The 21,902-nt window shown below is 37.8% G+C and overlaps 1 protein-coding gene across 1 annotated transcript in view; it reads left to right on the plus strand.

Moving 5' to 3' along the window:
* LOC140237122 (protein sel-1 homolog 1-like) overlaps positions 1-17,640 on the plus strand; it is an 81,663-nt gene extending 64,023 nt beyond the window's left edge. Inside the window, exon 18 of the mRNA XM_072317068.1 lies at positions 17,173-17,640. Coding sequence (XP_072173169.1) covers positions 17,173-17,307 — 135 coding nt within the window. The 3' untranslated portion in view covers positions 17,308-17,640. The remainder of the gene's footprint in view (positions 1-17,172) is intronic.
* The last annotated feature ends 4,262 nt before the right edge of the window (positions 17,641-21,902 follow it).

Raw genomic sequence — 21,902 nt, forward strand, 5'->3', positions numbered from 1 at the left:
ACATTGGAAATGCAAACTGAATCAGTTGCCTGCACGGAAGAAGCCATGCATGTGACCGTTTTCACATGGGTCGAGAATAAGAATGCTGAGTTACAATTACGATTACAATCACAATTAGAATTATTGTCCATACACACAGTCAAGGAACGCTTCGCAGATTCTGTGGTTCTGAATATCAGAGCAAGGAGAGGAGGTGTGGTTTTTTTCTGAGTTCCCATCAATCACTCTTGAGCTGTGAGAAGCACAGTTTCTCTGTGGAGGCGGTTGACAGGTCACCATAAGCTCCGCCCCCGAAAACATGATTTTTAGGTCAGTCCGTACTCACAACAGTTTTGGTCTGTAATTTTAGACATTATCACTGGAAAACATCTTCGGACCATCGTTTGAATTTTATAATTTGAATTACAATTCAATAAACTTGCAGCTATTCTAGTTTGCCTACACACAGCAAAAATGTGTCATTTGAAATATGATTCTAGTGATTCACCACTGAAATCATGATTCAAATTACACACTCTTGGTTCGTGTAAAAACAACCTGTGATGTCTCCTCACTGTTTGTGCACGGAGCGCACATCTGATGACGTTGAAAGGGGGCCAGCGATATGTGGGTAAAGGGGGCAAACAAACTCATTCCGTCCCCATCCGGGAATTTCTGACACTTCTATGCCCCCCACCCCGAGTCCCATGGCAAAAATCGAGGTGGATTTGTGGTGTTTCAGAGACCAGATGGCTCCCAAAGTGCTCTGAATTCCTTCAGAGACAGATATTTGTTGAAGTCTCTGTTGTTTCAGCTCTTAGCCATGATGGATTGCCCTTCGTAGAAGTCTGATATGACTGACATGGGGGGGGGGGGGGGGAACAACTGGATTGCAAAAGTAACCATTTCCAAGACAACACTGCCATGCACATTTTTTTCTTCTTTTTCATGCTCAATGCTTGTGGCTATCTTCAGTCTTGTCATCTCTATCTTGTATTCATTTTGTTTTTGTCTTCTTCTCAAGAGCCTCTTTGTTAGGTGATATGTGTACTGCCGATGCATGCCTAAACCCATCCAAAGGCTGTGCAATTTCCTCTCGCCGCAACTCATCAAATTGTAAAATGTTTTAGCTTGTGGCCATTGGAAGCCATTTCTTACAATGGGCATTCATATCGCTGTCCCCCTACCTTCGATTGACTGGCTGGGGGGCAACGGAGGGGGGTTTGGAGAGGTATTCGAATGAGTGGGCATTATTTTGATTCAAGGAATGATTTTCACGCTGATAGAGATTTGCTCCTCCCCCCTTTACGTCTATTCACAATTATGTCCCCGAGTGCCGCAGACTGATGTTCAAAATGAATGCACAAGTCTGTGCTTTTGTGTTCAGGTAACTGTACTTTTCCCCTACCTTTTGTAGTTCAGCGACTGGAAACATGTACAGAATACTTTCATGGTAAAACCACACTATCTGTTCCACTTTTCTTTTTTTTTTTAATGTGTGCATCTTTGTGGTAGTTTGGTATTTCTGTGTTTTAGGCATTGAAGTTCTTTGCATAGTTTGCGGATACTGAAAATGGTTTTGATGATGCAAACTAGAGTTTTCCTCTTTTTTTTTTACATAGTTTTTCATAGATGGATATTAATGCAGCTCAAACTACATATATAAGTGCAGTTTGTGCTCACAGATGCTCTTTTAACAAGAATTCTTGTGGCTCAGTTTCAGGTATTGTTGAATCTGGCTGACAGAGCTGTGTGATGCTGTTCCAGTGCATTAAAGAGATACAATTTGGAGTATGGTACTGTAACTGTCAATAGAACTGTGAAGAAATATCACTACATGGTGAAACACATATTACTGATAAACCATTTACTGCCTGTGGTAAATATCGAGTACAGTAAATTCTGTCATGTACATATTTTCACTTTTTCGGGGGGGGGGGGGGAGCATTAAGCAAATTTTTTTCCCCTCTGGAATTTTTTCATAGCTTCATATTTTCGTAACATGTTGCACCAAGTCTGCCATTTGAAGTCGAGTTTGCCATATTGTTCCTTCAAGAGTGAGAGTATCTTGCTACCCATTGATCCCCAAGAAAAAAGATAATATCTGGCATGAGTTTGGTACATAAACTTCTGATTATTTTTATACAAAGTATTCCAAACTATGCTTTGCAGCAGCATGCATGGTAAATGTATGTGAATAGTCAGAAGGGCCTTAAGGTCAGTCTAAACTGACCAACCTATCTTTCGAGTAACAGCAGAGCTTATGAGTAGTGTAAAGAGTATGATTTGCTACCCTTCGCATTTTCTTTTGTTTTTTAATTAAAGCAGCATCATCATATGGTCATTATCGAGATTAAGGTGGTCATGAGACTGGAGCAATCATCCCAAAACACTTCAGTTTGCTCTTAACATCTCCTTTTATATCCCTGATTGATAGGGGACAGCACATCAACTTGCCATTCCAAGTTTCTCTGTTGATTCTTCAGCCATTGATGAGCCCATAGTTCCCATACCCAAATCCCATTGCTCTTTTGAAATCCCCCTCACTAATAAACATAACCTCTGACATTTATATATTCTTTTGTTTGTTTCAATCGTTTTTTAGTGTCTATAAATGTCATTTGGTTTCCACTTGGTTAGGGGAGAAGTATGCTCTATTTGCGTAGCCGTAAACTGACCACCGCTATCTCCACTCCGCGGCTGACTCCTGCATGTCCCATGGGCGATGCTGTGGTCTTTAAAGGTAGGGGATACCTTTTACAGACCTCCCAAAATGCAGCAAAACATTAAATATGAACCTCAGGGGACTTGTTTAGGCCACTGCTGAGAAATTTGGAAGTCAAAAGTTATCTACAATTTGAATAATGCACAAAACTCAACTACTCAGTAGTTCTGTGTGTCAGCCACACTTAAGCCTTTTTGTTGCAGTCTTCTGTATTTTTTTTATCTATAAACACAAATCTAAAAGTATAAGAGCTGATGTAATAACATAATAGAGTGTGTGGCAAGAATGTATATAGAAATGTTTGTAAGTTTTGATGAACTTTCTTCACAAAATATACATGATGGACACACATGCAGTGCATGGGTCTGCAAAGGTAGCCTAGTAGTGTACTGGAATTTACGGTGAGCCCCGAAAAAAATCAATTCAAAATCTAACGGTCAATAAAAATGTACTAAATGTTACCTTCCACTTTCAATACTTTATGGGAGTTTCTAAAATGATACTCTCTTCAACATACCACTGTATTTATACAACTCTTCATTTAAGGCATGCAAATGGGATTCCCTACCTTTAAAGCTAGAATTAGATGTGGACTGACTCAAGACAACTATCACAAGTTTGTGAATGTCTCTTTCTCTCTTTGTTGTTGTTTGCTGAATTTGTGGTTACGCTATGTTTTCCTTCTACTAGTCTATGTCATCTAGGAGGGGAACCCCCCTTTGAAAAAAAAAATATATAGTTTAATGCTGATCTGCCTTGCCATTCATACCTCCATCGCCCACATAGTCTGTTGCTATGCAAACCAAATTTTTGTGTGAATAGATTATTCGTACTGTGGTTTGTTGTTGTTGTTTGAAGCCCACTGTGGTTTCTCGTTGTTGTTTGATGCGCACTGTGGTTTATTGTTGTTGTTGTTGTTGTTTTCCTTTCCTTCCAATGAACCAGAGGGGAAAGGGATTCGGTAGGATGATCTAGTTTAGGTGCATACACCCATCTTGTGATATGGCAGAAGTTGTGAAAATCTGACAGAGCCCCTCCGCAGCGGCTCACCGCAAGAAGAGTTGCCCCGTCGCTCTGCCCGGGCAAAGGCCTCTTTTAATGGTCACTCAGTTGGGGCAGACATACTCTCTCCCATTTGTAATGACCATGCTGCATGGGCCCCGAGTCCCATAATGACTTGCAATCAGGATTATGCCGACTGTTAGAAGCCAAGACTTCCTACATGTAGCTTCAGATGCTTTTACAATGAATTTGGAGGGAGTTGCAGGAGCTAATGTTACAGGATCATTCTAATGATCCTCACATCAGCTGCAATGGTGCAGGCTAGGTTAGTTTATTTGCCAAACATACATTTCCTACCATTAACATTTGAATCTGCCTCCTTCAAAGAGGAGATCTCAATGGCCGTAATATACCAACGGAAACATGCAAGAATGTGATTCTGAAGATAAATATTGTTTATGTGCATTAACTTCTTGGCGAGATGGTAATCACAGTTGATAACACCATCTCTTGCCATTGCTCATGTTTAGGGTTGTCATCATAAATGCTGATGACCTCAAATGACCAGTTAAGATGCTTATGAGTTCCATTATCTATTTTTTTCTTTATCCTTTTTTGAGGGGGAGTGTATACCGTTAATGAAACTCACCAACTGTTGATTTTTTTTTTCTTTTTAACTGCATCATACTCTGTCTTTCATGCTGCAGTTAAACATTTTATCACAGGTGATTTCTTGACATTTGAAAGGTCCCGGTGTTCTTCAGCTGCATACAGCTGATACCTTCACAGTTGTAAAGGAAACAATTGGAAACATGAGTTTGCCATTCAGGAAAGTTGATGCTTAATCCTTTAGCCACTGAAGATAATACATTATGGCCTGTGGTTCACAGGAAGGTGCAGCAATATTGTTCTCATTTCGACAACGTTCTAAATGATATGAAGTAGCTCTCTGCGTGCTTATTTTTGTCTGTTATGTTTATTTGAAAGCCCAAGACTTTATCAAGAGAGTGGTGTCTCTGACGTAATTCTGACATACATTTGTTGACCTTTTCAAAATTACATAATTATATATTCTATATGAAAAAAAAAATGGTAAAGCATGAATCTATTTTTTAGACGTGGAAAGGCGGTTCTCAAGTGTTTCAGTGACTAATAGGTTAATTCATGGAAATCGTGAAAGATGCTCAACAACAACAGCAACACAAAATGTGATTTTGGTGGTTTTTTCTTGTGTGTGTGTGTGTTAACACAGATTGTATTTATTTTACTTTAGAATCTGTCTTATCTGGTTCTCAAGAGGGACAAAAAGAAAATATGGCATGTACTGTATGTGTATTTCTTGTCATTCTGGTCATTTCTCTTTTAAAGATGTGTAGACCCGGTTCAGCGGACTTGTTGGAATGGGTCTAAGCGTAAGTGCTAAAGAGGAGTCCTTGCGTAGGTGTGTGTAGGGAACTTGCGCCGTCCTTCCGTGTACGCATTCGACTAAACTACCGGGTCTATGTGCCTTTAAAGGGAGATGGTGTAGGACATGAGAATTTAAAGTCAGCAGAGAGGACCACACATTTGGATCTACATGCCAAGACTGTAATACACCTCAGATGTGTATGTCAATGGATGGATGGATCAATTTGGGAAGGGGGGGGGGTGGAGGGCAAGGGGGAGGAGGAGGGGAAGGGGAGAGGAAAGGAGGGGAGGGGAAAGAATGGCTGCAGAAATGGGAAATCATGGCTGGAAACAGAACATGTGGCGGATGGGTCTTCCACAGTTTTCCACAGAGTGCTTCTTCCGAGGATGCAGCGGAGAGGAATGGCTCTCGAGCGTCGTTCAAACGTTCTCCGGAGCTGTTTGCATCGTCCTTCCAGAGCCTCTCTGGTTGGATACCCAAGCTGCCGACTCGAGATGGGTCTACACGATTTATCACGGATTTAAACGGACAGAGAGCAGAAGGGGGGTGGGGGAAGAGAAAGAGCAGAGAGGGAGGGAAAAAAGAGAGAGAGAGAGAGAGCTCATTCTGCACAATATATGGCTGGAGGGAGGGAGAGATAGGGATAGAAATGAAGTAGAACAGAAAATGCATTCATTGGGCTTAAAGCTTTCTATTCTTGCTATTTTCCCCTGCTATTAGACAGGTTCCTTGGAATGGGATGATGCTGATGAGTGGTTCACGGACTTGCTAGTTAATGGGGGAATCTATCGTAGCAGAGTTAATCACAAAATATCAATCAGAGCATTAAGCAATAATCATTGCTCTTGTTCTTTTGAGGGAGGTTGATTTAATTGATAAGCAAACATTTCTGACCCCCTTAAAAAAGTCGGCATAAATTTGCAAATATACTGATGTTAAATCGCTTGTGAGCAACAGTGCAGCTAACTTCTATTTTGAAGTCATAATCACTTAACTCTACAAGAGATGGGGGCAGTGGGTATTCTATAGAAGGAGGTTTTGAAAAATCTGTCCCACTGCACACAAGCAAGAACCACACTAATTATTGACATATATATCATGGTTCTTTGATTAAATCAATCGTCATTGGTTCCCACTGCAGTAAATTTGAAAACTACGATGAGTGCAGGTCTGCCAGAATATTATTGCTTTTCAGCGAATATGTTCACCAAAGGGAATATGGTACAAATGTTATGCATGGACTGGGAGGTTGCCCAAAAGAAATCCGGAACCGCTAGACATTCTTCTCCGAGTTGGGCCACTCTTAGGAGCCTGTTGTGCAAGTGTTTTCTGAAGTCGTAAAGAGATTCCCAATATTCTGAGACCAGCCAACCTACACAATAAATAGTCTCCCCATGATACAGTTCTTTTAACCAAGAACAAACGCTGTGCTGTGAAGATTTGATCTAATTGCAAGCAGACCATGTAGCATATGTATCTCATCATCCCTCGGCTACGTCAACCCAGTGATACAGACATACCTCTTGTATTTCTTCTTTTTTTTGGGGGGGGGGGCATGTAAGGATGATAGCTCTGATAGTAACAGCAATGATAGTGATAATGATTATAAAAGACATTTATATTGCATGGCTATGATAATAATGTGCTCTACTGCACATTACAAAATAACAGTCATGACAGATTCATAATTCAAATTATGTAGTTTGAGTTTTCAACCTGGTCTCACAATCATGACTCTGTTTTGCCTTAATACCAACAGGAAGAGATTACTCCACAATCTGGGAGCAGCATTAAAGATGAACATCCTGTCACCAAGGGCAGACATGATTTCCCTGAGGGAAATTTTTCAGCAGTGTAGATCTTTGAATGTCATTATGATTACCTTTTTTTTTTTTTAAAACATGAAAAGTGTGCATTGTTTCTTTTTTTTAATGATATCATTCGTGCACATACTTTATATTGTGTTCGATGAACTGTCCTTATCAGATGAATGAAAGTCTAATTGACAACTTGTGCTGCTTTGAATGATTTTTTTTTTCTCTTCGATGGAAATGAATGAACTATTGAATTGAATTGAATTGAATTGAAACATTGTAGGAAGTTATAAGTATAGATAGAGATGTAAAAATGGATTGATAGATAGATGTAAAGATAGATGGATAGACCAATGTGACAGATGGATCTAGACAGATGTCAAGATAGATGGATAGACAAATATAACAATAGATGGATAGATTGATAAATGTGGAGAGGGGAAGGGAAGAGATGAGAAAATATTACAGAGGTAAATAGCTACATGAAGGCTGGTTTTTAGAGTATCACGACAATTTACTCTGCATTTCTGCTCTCCAGACTTATAATCAGCTAACCAATTATGTGCTTCACATTCACCCTCTCAACATCAGAAGACTGATGTATACAAGTAGCCATTAGTTGTGAAGGCGGTGGTTTCCACGAACTATTGGCGGGAAGCTGATGGCTTGGCCGTAGACATACAAGTGTCATGTTGCATTTGCTTCTTTTTTGGAAGAACATGCCTTCAACTATTTTTTTTTTTCTTTAACCCCCACCTCTTTCTTCTTCTTTTTTTGTAAATGTCTCGACTTTCTGCCACCCACTCTTGAGAGGCCATGTTGGATTTCTTGACATCGTAATCGTAGATCATAAGTGTTTATTTGATATGTGCATTAGAGAAGTTGACATCACAAGCATTGTGCATCCCGATCACTTGGCTGATTAAGAGTATGGCTTTGCTCTTAAAAACATGGCATTTAATCTATGTTTTAAAGGGGGGAAAAATCCAGCCTGATATTGTGTTGCTTTGTATGAAAACCATAATATCAGTGCTAATATGGTAGAAAAAAATGAGACACATGCAAACAAAAAAGTTATGAATTGTAAAAGTTTAGAGAGTAAAGCAAATTGGCATCTCTGTGTGATCTAGGTGTTTAGCAGAGCTCTCTATTTGATTTGTACACAAAATTTCACTAATTTTTATTTTTCTCAAATATTTGGGCAGAGACAGAACTTATCCACTGGCAGTAATTTGCAAAAATGTATCACCCTTATTATATACCAAGAACAGGCCCAAAGAAATTTTTTCTTGTGAGGAAAAATCACAATCGGTGAATTGTTTGTGAGCAAACTGGATAGAAAAGCCGCTTTAATTTGTCCTATTTGTATTTTTGTCCAAGGAGAAAATCCTGCCTGCTGGGTATCGAAGATCTTATTTGGCATTCATGGGACCACATCCATATAGCTTGGTTACCCTCTGGATTATTGCTCATTTATAATGCAGTCGTATATTAGAGTAATCACTATCATGTGACACTTACCAAAGCAGCAGGTCAGGAATGTGGAATCAGGCTCAGCAGAACCCAAGATCTACACAGTGTGTATTCCTTTCATCTGTAACCTCTTTGGCTGAACTTTTGTTTCTTTTTGTTGTCTTTTTCTTTGGTCATTGCCTTTTAGTTGTCTTTGACTTGCTGTAGACTCAATTTTATCATCAAGTCAGGTCATTAATTCCTTTCATTTTGCAGATTTGTACTATGCACTGGTGAGACGGTGTAGTGAGTTAGTCGTTACAGCTGTGCCAATATTTGAAAATTGTGAAGTAATACTATAGTGTTATACAAAATAGTTGGATTAAAGGCTTTCTGCAAATAAGTCTTGGATATCAATGTCGATGTGTCATTTGAAATGTTCTTTGTTTGTGTGTTGTTTTTTTTTTTTTTTTTTGGGGGGGGGGGGTTGTACATACATGTATTCTAAACAAATAATCAAGATTGTGTAGTGAAAGAAGAATATATATGCCATTCAAAATGTAATGTTGGATAATTTTTTATTTTCTCTCTGCCTGCATACAATGACTTCAGATCTTCATTAGATATTCTATCATATGAAATGTCTCAAATCTCTTTTCAACTAGTAACATGTTGATAGAAATGACAAGATATAAATCAATATTCACATTGCCATCAACTCCTCCTACCTCTCCCCCTCCCCCCTTCAGTTCCCCATTTAACACCTGATAACTGCAGCGCTCACGAGTTTGCGACCGGTCTCAAATTTAGTGAAGTGAGTCAGGTTGTTTACTCAAGAAAGAATAATGAAGAAGCCCTCTTTTATGGAAAACACTCAGCCTGTCAGCAGACCATTACCAGCGAGCAGCGCACATGGGCCCCCGGGCACCCCCCAGTCCTACCCACAGAGTTGTACTAGTACTCACGGGTTCCAGCTATGATGCCTGCATTAATGCACATGTGATGAGAGATGTAATAGCCTGGTGGCAATGATCTCCCGAGCAAGATTGACTCAATTTGATTCTAGAATTCTGCAGTAAAGAAAAAAAAAATGTGCATATTTGCACCTTTATTTCCTGATACATATGTATATACGTATATATTTCTCTCTCTCTCTCTCTCTCTCTCTCTCTCTCTCTCTTACATGATAGGGGGTTGGGGGTTGTCTGATGGAGGGAATTAAATGCTCATTATGACATCAGTTTTATCTGATATTGCACTTTGGGTAGTGCTTGAGACTGGCTTTAAACTTTTTTTCATGTCTGAAATGTTTAATCTGAATTTAATGCTGTTCCTTCAAAACACATTTTTGTGCCAGGTGCAGTTTTTTCTCTCTTTCTTTTAAATCTATGTCCTTTGTTGGTGCTGGAATGGGCACCAAATTGTGAAAATTGTAGGATGAATATAAATAGATGCGCAGTGGTTGGCCACTGTGTTATGCATGAGAAAGTTTTTCTTGAGGCGATTTTGTTGGTGCTGTTGTTCTGTAAGTCATTGGATCTTTAAGCCCCGGGGACAAGTAAGAGATTTTGCCTACTGCGATGATGTTTCTGATGTGCGTTGGCGGTTCGCTTTGGAAATTATGACATTATCATCGTATACTTTTCCCTGGCAAAATCTCCCACGAATATGTTTGATAAATTGCACCGGCTAATGGTCTTTGCTTCTTCAGTCTGTGATTATGATCGAGGACCCATGAAAATACCACTTGAACAGTGGAATGGACAGAACTACCAGGGTAAAGACAAGTACAATAATGGGTAGAGATTACTGAGACAAATATGCAGCGCAAGTAATGTCCCTTTTAAGACAGGCACATGTTAGTACAGGAGTATATTTGATGGCAAGAGCAATTTTTCCAGAGATTATATTCTGCTAATTGTATGATATCTTTTCATCTCTTTTGTCATCCAGTTTCCTACAATTTGCATAATTGCTTGTTTTCCCAATATTTCTCTTTTGTTTTTGTTTTTCCTGCGTATACTGGCCATAATTTTCTCAATCTCTTACTAATGTATTCACTTTGTAATGCATTTCACCCAAAATGATTAGCAGGGATTATTGGATTCACCAATTTCATCGGACATGATATCAATAGACATAGTTTGTGTATTTCATTATAGAAATCTTCAAAATCCGCAAGCATTTGAAGGTCACATGCTGTGTGCTCTTGAATTGTAATCCTGAGGAAATTGTGTCTGTAAAATGAAGAATACTCATAGAATTGAGATAATGAATAGTTGCCTTTTGATTCTTACTGAAGTATGAGGTGTTGCTTCCTGTATTACATTGTTGTTGTACACAGTTTTCACTGTCTTATGATAATATTAAGGATGGTGGCTTCTTTTATGGCACACAGGTCTGCCTTTTGATGCTCATTGCACTTTAATAATAATACATATAGACATGAAACACAGGGACAGAAGGGTTCTTGAAAAACAAATTGAAATACAAGTAAGGCATGACTAACTAAAGGTTGAATAAAGTACATTTCAAGTTTGGTTTGAATTTTCATGTGCAGACATTTGACAAAGGGTATTTGGGAGATCATTCCAGTCATTTGTCATTTGTAAATGATAAATTGGGGGCGCTGTGGCATAGTGGATGCAACTCCCGACTTCCAATCGGAGGATCTGAGTTCGATTCCTGACCAAGTGCTTACGTCCTTGGACAAGATGCTTTTACCTACGTACCATGTCCCTCTCGACCCAGGTGTATAAATGGGTACCTGGCGACACTGGGGTAATAATAATGGCAGGGCCCTCTGGTAGAGCAGTGGCAACACTGAAGAGGCTACCCTGGATAAATAAGACATTATTATTATTATCATCATTATATGTTTAAGATAGCATTTGTTTTGGTCCACATAGCAAAAATACTGCAACCTTTTCATTGTTACAGTCAGTAACAGACCCCAAAATAGAGGTGTATGTTAATGTTGTAAGTAATATGTAATTCATGGGTGTTTGTGTAGGAGTTCTCAAGGAGTTGGGAATCCCCCTTTCCTCCCGTAATTATAAAAAAAAAATAAAAAATTACGGCGAGATTGCGTCCGTGTAATAGAGAGATCCGGATAAAGGGAGGCCGGATAAGAGAGGTTCAACTGTATGTGTATTAGGGGGTGAAGTTGTGCCTTTCAACTTTTGGGTGCACATGCTCAAGGTCAAAGGTCAAAAGGTCAAGGTCAAATACATAAAATTTCACTATTTCCATCATATCTATGCAATGCCTGAATATATTTTCTTGAAACTTACTGTATGCATGTATTACCCAATTAAGATTCTCTGGTGAAAGTTTGGGTCATGAGGTCAAAGGTCAAAAGGTCAAGTAGAAATATTAAAACTTCACCTTTTTTCTCTGTACCTTGGAAATTGTTCAAGGTTTCTTCATGGAACATAGTATATATACATGTACTGACTGGCAGTGATTATCTAGTGAATTTAGGGTTCATGGGGTCAAAGGTCAAGGGCAACACTTCAAAATTTTACTATTTCCCTCATGTTTATGCAATGCCAGCAGGATTATTTTTTTGTAACACTTGGTGTATGCATGTATAACCTAATAGAGATTCTCTGGAAAGTTTTTTTTTCTTTTGTTTTTGCCTCAAAGGTCAAAAGGTCAAAGATCAAGTGAAAGTGCTGAACTAACTTTTTCCTCCATATCTCGGAAGTGGTTCAAGTTATCTTGAAATGTACTTCATATTTATGCATGTTCTGCCTGACAGTGATTATCTTATGAATCTTAGGGTCAAAAGCCAGATGAAAATGGTAACAATTTACTATTCAATACAGAAATTGCACTTTTTCTCCATACCATGAAAATTACTCAATGCATAAATGTATGAATGGGTCAAAGTCAAGTTAAAGTCCTTAAATCCCAAATACATGCTCCCCTATTCATCCAATTAAACCTAGGTCAAGGAAGGTGAACATTCAACACATTTGTGACAAACTTGTCATTTTAATATTTTGCCAGTTTTGTGAAAATGTAATCAGACATTGTCCACATGTACTATCTAGACCTATTAGGAGAATCATGCATTATTGCGGAGGCATACCAGTCGCCATAGCGACATTTCTAGTTTTCCCCCTTCAATTTTAGTACCTTTTGATATCAACCACAGTTTGAATTTGTCTTTAAATATAACTGGAGTCTGTCTGATCATTAAACATCAACCCCAGTCTGAAATTGTCCAGACATAAGTGAAGTTTAATTCTTGCTTCCAAGAGTGATGGGAATGAAAGTTTGGTAGAAGTGAAAAATTAGATGTCAGCTGCATAACAGTAGCAGTTGATGCAGTGCTTTAGGAGGTTATTTCCAGTTGGTGTTACATATAATGGAAAAATAATAGAAGTGGGCCACCAGCCGAACCCTGGGGTACACCAAACTTAACTTTAGTAAGCTGCTCCGAGGGGAAATCACTAACCTTCGCATTAGCACACTTAGTTTAGTCAGTCAGCTTTGATATCAAACCAGTTTAGGGCAGTTCCACCCACACCCATGGCTTTCAGACATAGTATTATGATCTTTTGATCAAGAATATGAAAGGCTGATGACATTTATCAGAGCATAACAGGAGGAGTGATATTTCTTTGATCCATATCTCTCAATATTTGATCAGTTAAGTTTGTAAGCTGAGACCTGTTTTCAGACAGAGGGGAATCAAGGGATGTTGTTTTGAGATAATAGGGAGCTTTAGATTTTAGACGCACGAACGTTCAGAGGGAAAAAACATGTTCTGAGCGTGCGCAGAAGTGCGCGTCAAGTCGATCTATTTTCAGCTTGCGTCGCCTGAGTTTTTCACTACGCGTACTGGGCTATTTTTACGTCCGCACAGTTTGCAACGTAGAGAACTACTTCATACACTGATCATATGGGGGCGCGATTTTATTTTTTATACATTGCGTCTCAGCTTAATCTAAAGCTATTTTTCAGCACAACGCAGGGGAGAGGAGAACGTGCCGGCGCACTTGTCTCAAATGTCCGCGCGTCAAAATCTAAAGCTCCCTAATGTACCCAGTAGTCAACTGATTAGAAACAGCTCGGTCTAGTGATTTGCTGAGAATGTGAAGGGATTCTGGATCTAACTTTACCCCTCTGTAGGGTGAGGTGGGCAAATAATGGCTGTCTTCAAATTCCATAGAACAGCGCCTACACTAAGATTTGCTTTGATCGTGCTCGTTATGGTAGGTGCTGTTACCAAACTACATGTACATTTCTTTGCTAGATCAGTTGGAGTGGAAGCAAGTTTGCATGATTTGCTAAGTATCCCTTTGATATTAAAGCTTTTGCATGAAAGGCATGTGCCGAGATATTAAACAAACTGAATGAGTCAAGACACTAAACACAGACATAAGACCACAATACCCTGCAGTTCAAACTACCAAGAGTTCCAAAAGCTTTGTCAGGGAAAAAAAGCAAAAAAAAAAAGAAGCTCCTCTCAGTCTTTTATCAGGCAGAATTGATGGTGTTCTTTTTTTAATATTATCAACAATAATTTCCTAGTATCTTTTGCACATTCTTCAACTTGTCCAGAGTTGTGGATTGTCTGTGCCACATTAATTAAGGCATTGAAGCCATATTGTAGTTCTTGGAAGGGCTAAGAATTAATCTTCCATCATCTGAAATTTGCCTCTAATACATCCAGAGGGACTGCCAAGAAACTTGATGCAATTTGCCAGGATGATGGAGTGTTTTGATGCCACAAGTGCAGAATACTTTCGATCATGCCACATGACATTAGTAACCCCGCGTTCAGCATTGTGGGACAAAAGAATGTAACATGATGATCGATCGTGCCTGTGCAATCATTATTTCAAACAAGCTGCATGCTGGCATGGAAGATTGATAGATATCGTTGTGGCCCAATTTGTTAATTACCGATAATTCATTGTGAAAATTTATGTTGCAACCGTGATGGGGTAAGCTCCCAGATTGTGGACTTGCTGTGAACCTTATTGGCTAATGTTACACATTTTGGTCAGTTCCCAACTAAAATATTATTACAGTGCCATTTCAGACATTTCTTATGCATATGTGTACATTTCAGAGCAATAATGGAAAGTTCTGGTGGCATACAAGAATTATGTTTTGGCTTTAATAATCCTGAATGTATTTTTCGTTACAAAAGACTTGTCTGTAAATCTCTTGCTTTGTCATGTGCCCTCTGTTTTGTTTAATACGCGTACAACCTATTTTTTTTTTCCACATAGTCCTGTCGGGTAAGTGATATGGAAAGTACATGTATTTGATTAAAAGGTGATCATCTGTATTGTCCTTTGTACTTTCATAGCACAGGAAATGCAAACTTACATTCTCTGTCCTGTCTCTGGTAGGCTGGGACTGCAGTTGTGCGTTGAAATCAGGTACATTTTTGGATAATAATTAACTTCTTTCAGGACATTAAGTATGCTGTTGGCCAGGAGAATAAACGTTATCAGCATCAGTCATTGCCAGGCACGTTGAAAGTGTGCAGTCAGCAACTTCCTGATTCTTTCCCTCATACCATTACTTTCCAGTCTTGTATTGGTATCTTGAAGCATACTTCAGAATGTATCAATACAGTATTTGAGATAAAGAGAATTTTGTCAATGTCCGCATGATATGAAGACTGCAGTTACATATCTTTTTTCTTTTTTTAAACACCCGTTTTAGAGTCTTTGGGCTTGCTTCTTTGTTGACTGTTCCCCTTATGATGGGATATCGCACTGAATGCTGTTGTAATTGAATTTATCCAACTGGAGAAGATATCCATGGGACTTAAGTATGAATGAATTACTCATGTCCGGGGGCAACACACTCTCCACAAAATATTACTTGTAGAAGAGCCCCAATGTCAGCGAAGCTGGTGGATATTTCACAATGCAAATTGAAGCGATGCACCCGCAAGTAGATCAATAGAAGATCAATAGTGAGGGACTTGGTGAAGGGACTTTTGGAAGATTTTAATCTCGCTTGTTTGACCAGATATGACTTATATTGTCGGCAAATGGACAGTGGTCATTGACCATGGATTGTAATGAGGTGCAGGTAGCAATATCGCTGACTAGGAGCCGCTGCAGGCAGTTTTTGTAATGAATCTAATTTGTCGGCACTTGCCTTTCATGCAGTGTCATTGAATTACGGAGAGACTTATTGCACAGGATTTTATGAATTTCAAAGTGTATTGCAAACATGTGAGATCATAGATGTCGAACCTACTGTGTGCCCATGCACCTAGATTTAACTTGCTTTGTCATTGTGGTAGCATTTGGTTTACAAACAAAACAGAACAAGACAAATGAAACATTTTTCTTTCCTGAATTGAAATTTGGCAAACCACTGAGGTGCAACAGGTGCAGAATTGCCACACATACAACAGTCATTGCTGTACAGGAGGATTCTAGGAGCTTAAAGGGATGGTATAGTTTGGGTTGAGATTGAGATTCAGGTTTTAACTTTTTGTGAGATAATTAGAAACCACTTTGGCTATGAAATATATTAAAGAGCATACAATGCCAAGAGGAATTTAAAGTTCATTTGATGAAAATCCATTTTTAAATGACTGAGATTGTTTATATCTGAAAACAGAGGTGGGTCCCACCTTTTATTGGGACCCAACTTTTATTGGGGCCCACTTTGTTTTGCTTTGTTTTTTGACATCTCAGCCATTTCAAAATTGATTTTCATCAAATGAACTTTGAATTTCTCTCAAAATCGTATGCTCTTTAATATTTTTATAAGTGGTTTCTAGTTATCTCGTAAAAAGTTTAAACCCGAATCCCCATTTCAACCAAAACCATGTACTATCCCTTTAATGTCACTCTCTTCAGAGACAAATCGGTTTTAGAATAACCTTGGCAACTGGTAGAGAAACCTGTTCCTTATGGGAACCTGATATGCCAGGTTCTCAAATGTAGACAAGCATGTCTGCATTCATGGCCTAAATTCATGTTTATACTACTGTTTGTGTTATGCTGGCCAGAAAAATGACTTTGATCAAAAGTTTCTTCTATAAATATATGTTCTTTTTCTGTCTAAAAACTGTGTGTTTTGTCTGCCTGTAATTTACATTTTTCCAACTTTGTAGTGCATTTGTTTTGCTATAAAACTTGTGTGAAGACATACATAGCCATTAAGGGTGAGCTCACTAGACTTTGACTTTCAGTGACCCCTCAGGGGCCCTTATAGTGTATAACCAAAGAGTTTGCGAGTCCATCATCACCACAAGCTCTATTCATATCATCTGATTGACATTTTACATTGTTTGATGGCACATGCAGTTGACCCTGAAAAAGGGATACATGTACCGGGTACTGTGTGACTGTTTTTGCACAGGCAGGTATCAACTTGTCTGTTGTTTGTCGATGGGCAAAAAAGAATCTTGTTTTGGGGCATTGAAGGCTCTCAGAGAATTGTGGGAAGAACAAGTTAAACTCATGGATATGCTGATGTGCATACAATATGTAAGTACTAGTACATGAAAGATGGTATAGAATGTGAACCAAACATGATCTCACCAGAATTGAGTGAATATTACCAAGCTATGGATGACATTATTTCATGTTCAGAACATTCGCATGACATCATTATCGTATTTTGTGCTTACGCTCACGACAGGAATCATACCTCTGTCATTCATCATTTGCAGATGCGTGCTGCGACTCTCAAATGACATTACTGACAATTTCTCCTGATTTCAGTCACAATTTGGTAATGCCAGTATTCCTTTTTTTCTCCTCCTCCTCCTCCTCCTTCTCCTCCTTCTCCTTCAGAATTCAGACATTCTCAAGAGAGTCGATCTGGATGCACTCTTCGGCCAGTACTGGGACGTCTACATCATCAGTTTGCTCCTTGGTCTCAACATCATGCTGGGCGTACTGGTCCTGGCAAGGCGGAACTACATCTGAGACCCTCAGATTACATCCCTGACACCGCCTCCAAGTCCCTTTATGGGTTGGGTTTTGTTTTGTTTTGTTTGTTTTTGTTTGTTTTTACCTTTTATTTTCTTCAATAGCTTCTCGTTACATGTTCTGTCTCCTAGATCATTGATTTGTCATGTGACCCATTTATCGCCCACCTCTATGGATGATCCGTCATGACTTTGATTCAGTGAGTTTGGTTGTTTGTTTTGTGCACTTTCAATACTCAGTACTCTGAAGTACTCCATTGCTGGTTCTCTGCATCCTTTTTTTTTTTTTTTTTCATTGTTTAAGTGGAGAACATGCAGAAAGTAAACTGATGTAGTGCTTTTGCCCCCCCCTTTTTCCCAAGTGATAGGTCGACAAATTCCATACCTGTATGTGGTTAAAATTTTACTGACAAATGCTTGATATGTTGTGCATCATTCACCCCCCCCCCCTTTTGTGATCTGATCCAATGTAAAAGTGAACAAGATATATTTCTTGACATACAGTCAATCTTTGTAGCAAAGTCCATGCATGAACTACAATTCAAAATGATCTTGCCACTTTAGCAAGCATTCAGTGAGACACGACCCACATAATAAGGCAATACAGGCGAATCCCGTTATAATGAAGTCCTCTGGACTGGCAATTTCCTTTCGCTATATCGAGATTTGTTGTAGCCAGACAGTAAAATAAAGCTAGAGATATTTAGATAATGATTTTCTGACCTGAATTTTTCTTTGTTGTACTGAGAATTTTGTCATGACCTTGTTTGTGATAATGGGAGTGCACTATAGAAATGTATTTAAACTGCAATATCCAGTTACAGTTGTAATTTCATTGTGTCACTATTCATTACTATGAAAATTTTATTGAATTTAGAATGGGATGGAAAAGCTCTAACTTCAATATTCCATCACCGTATTATGTTGAAATAAAATGTCAAATTGCAGGCGTTGTGTGTAACTGGATATATGCATCAGTGCGTGTGATTCATTATAATAATTTGAAGGATTAGGAAACAAATTGTATGTCGCAATCAGATTTTTGAAGAAGGGTAAAGCTTATAGAGTTTTTGTTATACTTTATTCAGTGTGAGTTGATTTTTTATTTTTTACTTTTCAGTTAATCATTATTGATTGAATTGAGAGAACTAAAATAAGGTGGCATTTTGTAGATAGCCACTCTTCTTTCAGTGTGAATCGTTTTCATTGGAGTGTTGATGGATATTTTTGCAGCTTTATTTGTTGTAGAAATAGAAAATACAGAAATAGAAGTGAAACAATTATTCCTGAGTTTTAGTTTTTCCTTTGTCATATTCGTTTATGTACCTAGCAAAAGATAATAAAAAATATAGAGCACAATGTATAAGTCAATACATTTTAAGTATTATATTGTAGGGTGTTTGTTAGCAAGAATTTTTGAAAGACATTCATTCTTTTTTTGAATGTTCATGTGTCAGCTGCTTTATTGTCAACAGAATGCATGAAAGTTGCATATTTGGCATTTTAACAGGGAGATTGTTTCAACTTTTGTTGTTTCTATTTTGAAGGGTGTCTGCAGTGGAGCTATGTATACATGCCACATTCACTTCATTCTACGCTACATTGAACCCCCAGGGTTTTTTTTTTTTCTGTCTTTTTTTTTTCCACATCAAAAATTACTGTTGTACTCCTTACTACGCTGACATGTCTTCATTTACACATGTCTTTTTTTCTTCATTCCGTGCTATATACATATAAATGTTTGGGAAGATGTCTTCAATTTGTTAGAACAAGACATAAGTCCCTCAGAAAATAATGTAAAAAAAAAAAAATATATATGTTTAACTTGATTCCCTCATATTTTTGTGTGCATTCGCAAAAAAAAAAAAAAAAAAAAAATATTTGGCCTTCAAACTGAGTCACCCGCTTTTTTTTTTTTTTTATGTTAGCAAGTGTTTTTATGTACTTCTACAAAGTATTTTAGAGTATCCTTAATTACCTTTCTGGTAGCTTAAGTCCAGTCCTGAAGACTTAATTCAAAGCTAACTTAATGAAGTTAGTGAATTATTTGTTATTAGATCTCCATTATTTTGTTTAAGTTCATGAAATGTCCATGTTTATATTTGTTGAAGTTTTAGGGGAAAATATTGCATTGTTGTCAGTGATTACTAATGTGCTTAATTTGTTTCCTTTCATATACAGAGGGTGTTTGATGTAATTTTTTGTGAACATACACAATCTTTAAGTATTCTGTGCATAATGAGGTGCCTTATGCAAAAACAATGTGTAAAGCTTTGTGTTGTGACTCTTTGTTGTTGTTTTTTGGAAGATGTATCTTATAAATGAGTTAAAATTGTTATGCCAGTCACCTAAAACAAAACAAAAAAGTGTATTCTTTTTTGAGTTGAACTCAGCAGTACAGTATTTTGTTAAATGTACCAAAAATGTTCTTTTTTTTTTTTTGGTTTGATTTTATTAGATTTTGGTTCATATCATTTGATGTCTTTTTGTTCTTTCTATATTCATAAGAAGGTGTAGGATGGGTATTGGGGGTCGTAGTCCGGTTAGGTTGTTATCTGTATGGTGAAGGGTGAGAAGACTAAGTGTAGGGAGGTGGGGCGAACAAGATTTGGGGGCTGCTAATAGCCAAACACTGCAGTCTGTGGTCTCCCAAAGCTGCTTTTATGCAAATCTTTTAACATGTTGTAAGACATGTACATGTAGTATTTAGGCCTCTGCCCTTAACAAAGATAATGAGCATGATGTCAACTGAGAAAAGTTACAAATGATTATGAAGATCAATGATATTGTTAATTCAAAGACTTGCCATGTAGCAAAATTGACAAAACATGTAATTATCAATTTTGGTGTTATTGTTCATAATTTCCTATTTATTGATTCTAACAGATTGTAAGTGGGGGTATTGTCGTGGTGTAGGTTGCAGTAATGCTTGGTCTTCATTTTATGAGATAGTTACATTGATCAGTCTTTCCTCAAATGTCATCCACTTTGCAGCTGTGTGTTCATTTTAAAACAACACATGGAAAACTTACATTAATTATTTCAAACTGTCATCAAAACTAAAAACCTTTGTTGTTACTTTTTTGTGACAAGAATTGTTGTGCAAACCTAAGAGACTCACAATGATTTTTCTTATGAGAAACATGTCTAATGGTATTTTCAAGGTAAGCATTTGTAGTCACATTCTCTGCTCTGTTATGATCTGAAGTACCATCCATCGTACACTGGTGCTGAACTTGCGTTTCTAGATTTGATTAAAGTATACCATTAGGGAAAACAAGAAGAAAAACCCTTCACAATAGTTTCATTCAGTCGACTAGGTTACGTCAAATTCAAAATGTGTTTTAGCTCTTAATATTTCCTTTCCTTTGACAGTAAGGCATTAAATAGCAAAATACAATCAATCTTTGCAGCATATGCTACATATTTTTTAGTCACATATTCTTTTTGCTGTACCCATAAACCCACCAAAATCACTTATGTTGCATATCATATTGGGGGACGACATGGACAGAATTTTGTAGAGGGTTTCAGCAAAAAAAAAAAAAAAAAAAAAGAGGAATAGAAGAAAATCTACTCAGATAGCATGAGTTTATTTCAAGCATGCAGAAATATCTAGAGAGTGCAAAAATCATAATAGAAAGTGCAAAGTAGTCAAAGATAGATTAATTAACTGGATTAGTATACTGCAGAGTGTGGCATGCCTTCCAAAATCACATCCAATTACAGGAAACTGTTCATAATTTTTTAGTGCTGTCAGGGTACATTTTGCCAAAGGCGTTGATTTCTTGCCTGCATGTTGTAAGAATCTCTGGTACAGCGAATTATTGGAGTGAAGAGCTCACAGATGTGAATCCATGCTCGTGCAAGGGTAGTGGTGTTGAATTCATTTAGCAGTGAGTTAAAGGGTGACTTATTCATTAGCTGTAATGCCCCTTTCCATCCGAAGAGTTTGGTGGCAAAATGGGTTAAGTGTCATTTGTTAACATTTTAACACAAGTCCATCATGATAGGCCAAACTAAAACCTTCCTATAGTGATACCTCACTTGTTACTCAACAAGGAATATTCTTGGAAGTTTCAAATATCCCACATTTTTTTATTATTTTCTTTTGTTTGTTTTGTTTTGTTTTGTTTGTTCGTTTGTTTGTTTTTAGCTGCTTTAATCACAGATATGTAAATTCAGCGAGAATGGTGTTAATTCGTTTTGTAACTTAACTCTTCATTATTTTGATCAACAACAAGTCTCAAGCCTTGGTTCCGCCCTTTCCCTTTTATATATCTTTAGTAGATATGAAGATTGTGCGACTGAGTAAAATTTATGTAGTTTGAAATACCTCGTTTGTAATAAAATGACTAACACACGTATATACACATGATACGTACAACACACAAACACACACACACACACAAGAGGTAACAACAACAAGAAAATAATGAAAGCCGAATCACCAGTCTTTAGCGTATTTGCAGAATTATGGATCCGAGTCCCGTTAATAATTTGAAGTGGCTGACTTTGAAGACGCATTTTCAAATCACCCCAGAGAAATTTGTTATCAGCGCACCCACAATCTTGAATTTACGGGGTCATTTC

This window comes from Diadema setosum, chromosome 1, assembly GCF_964275005.1.
Source record: "Diadema setosum chromosome 1, eeDiaSeto1, whole genome shotgun sequence".
NCBI lineage: Eukaryota > Metazoa > Echinodermata > Echinoidea > Diadematoida > Diadematidae > Diadema > Diadema setosum.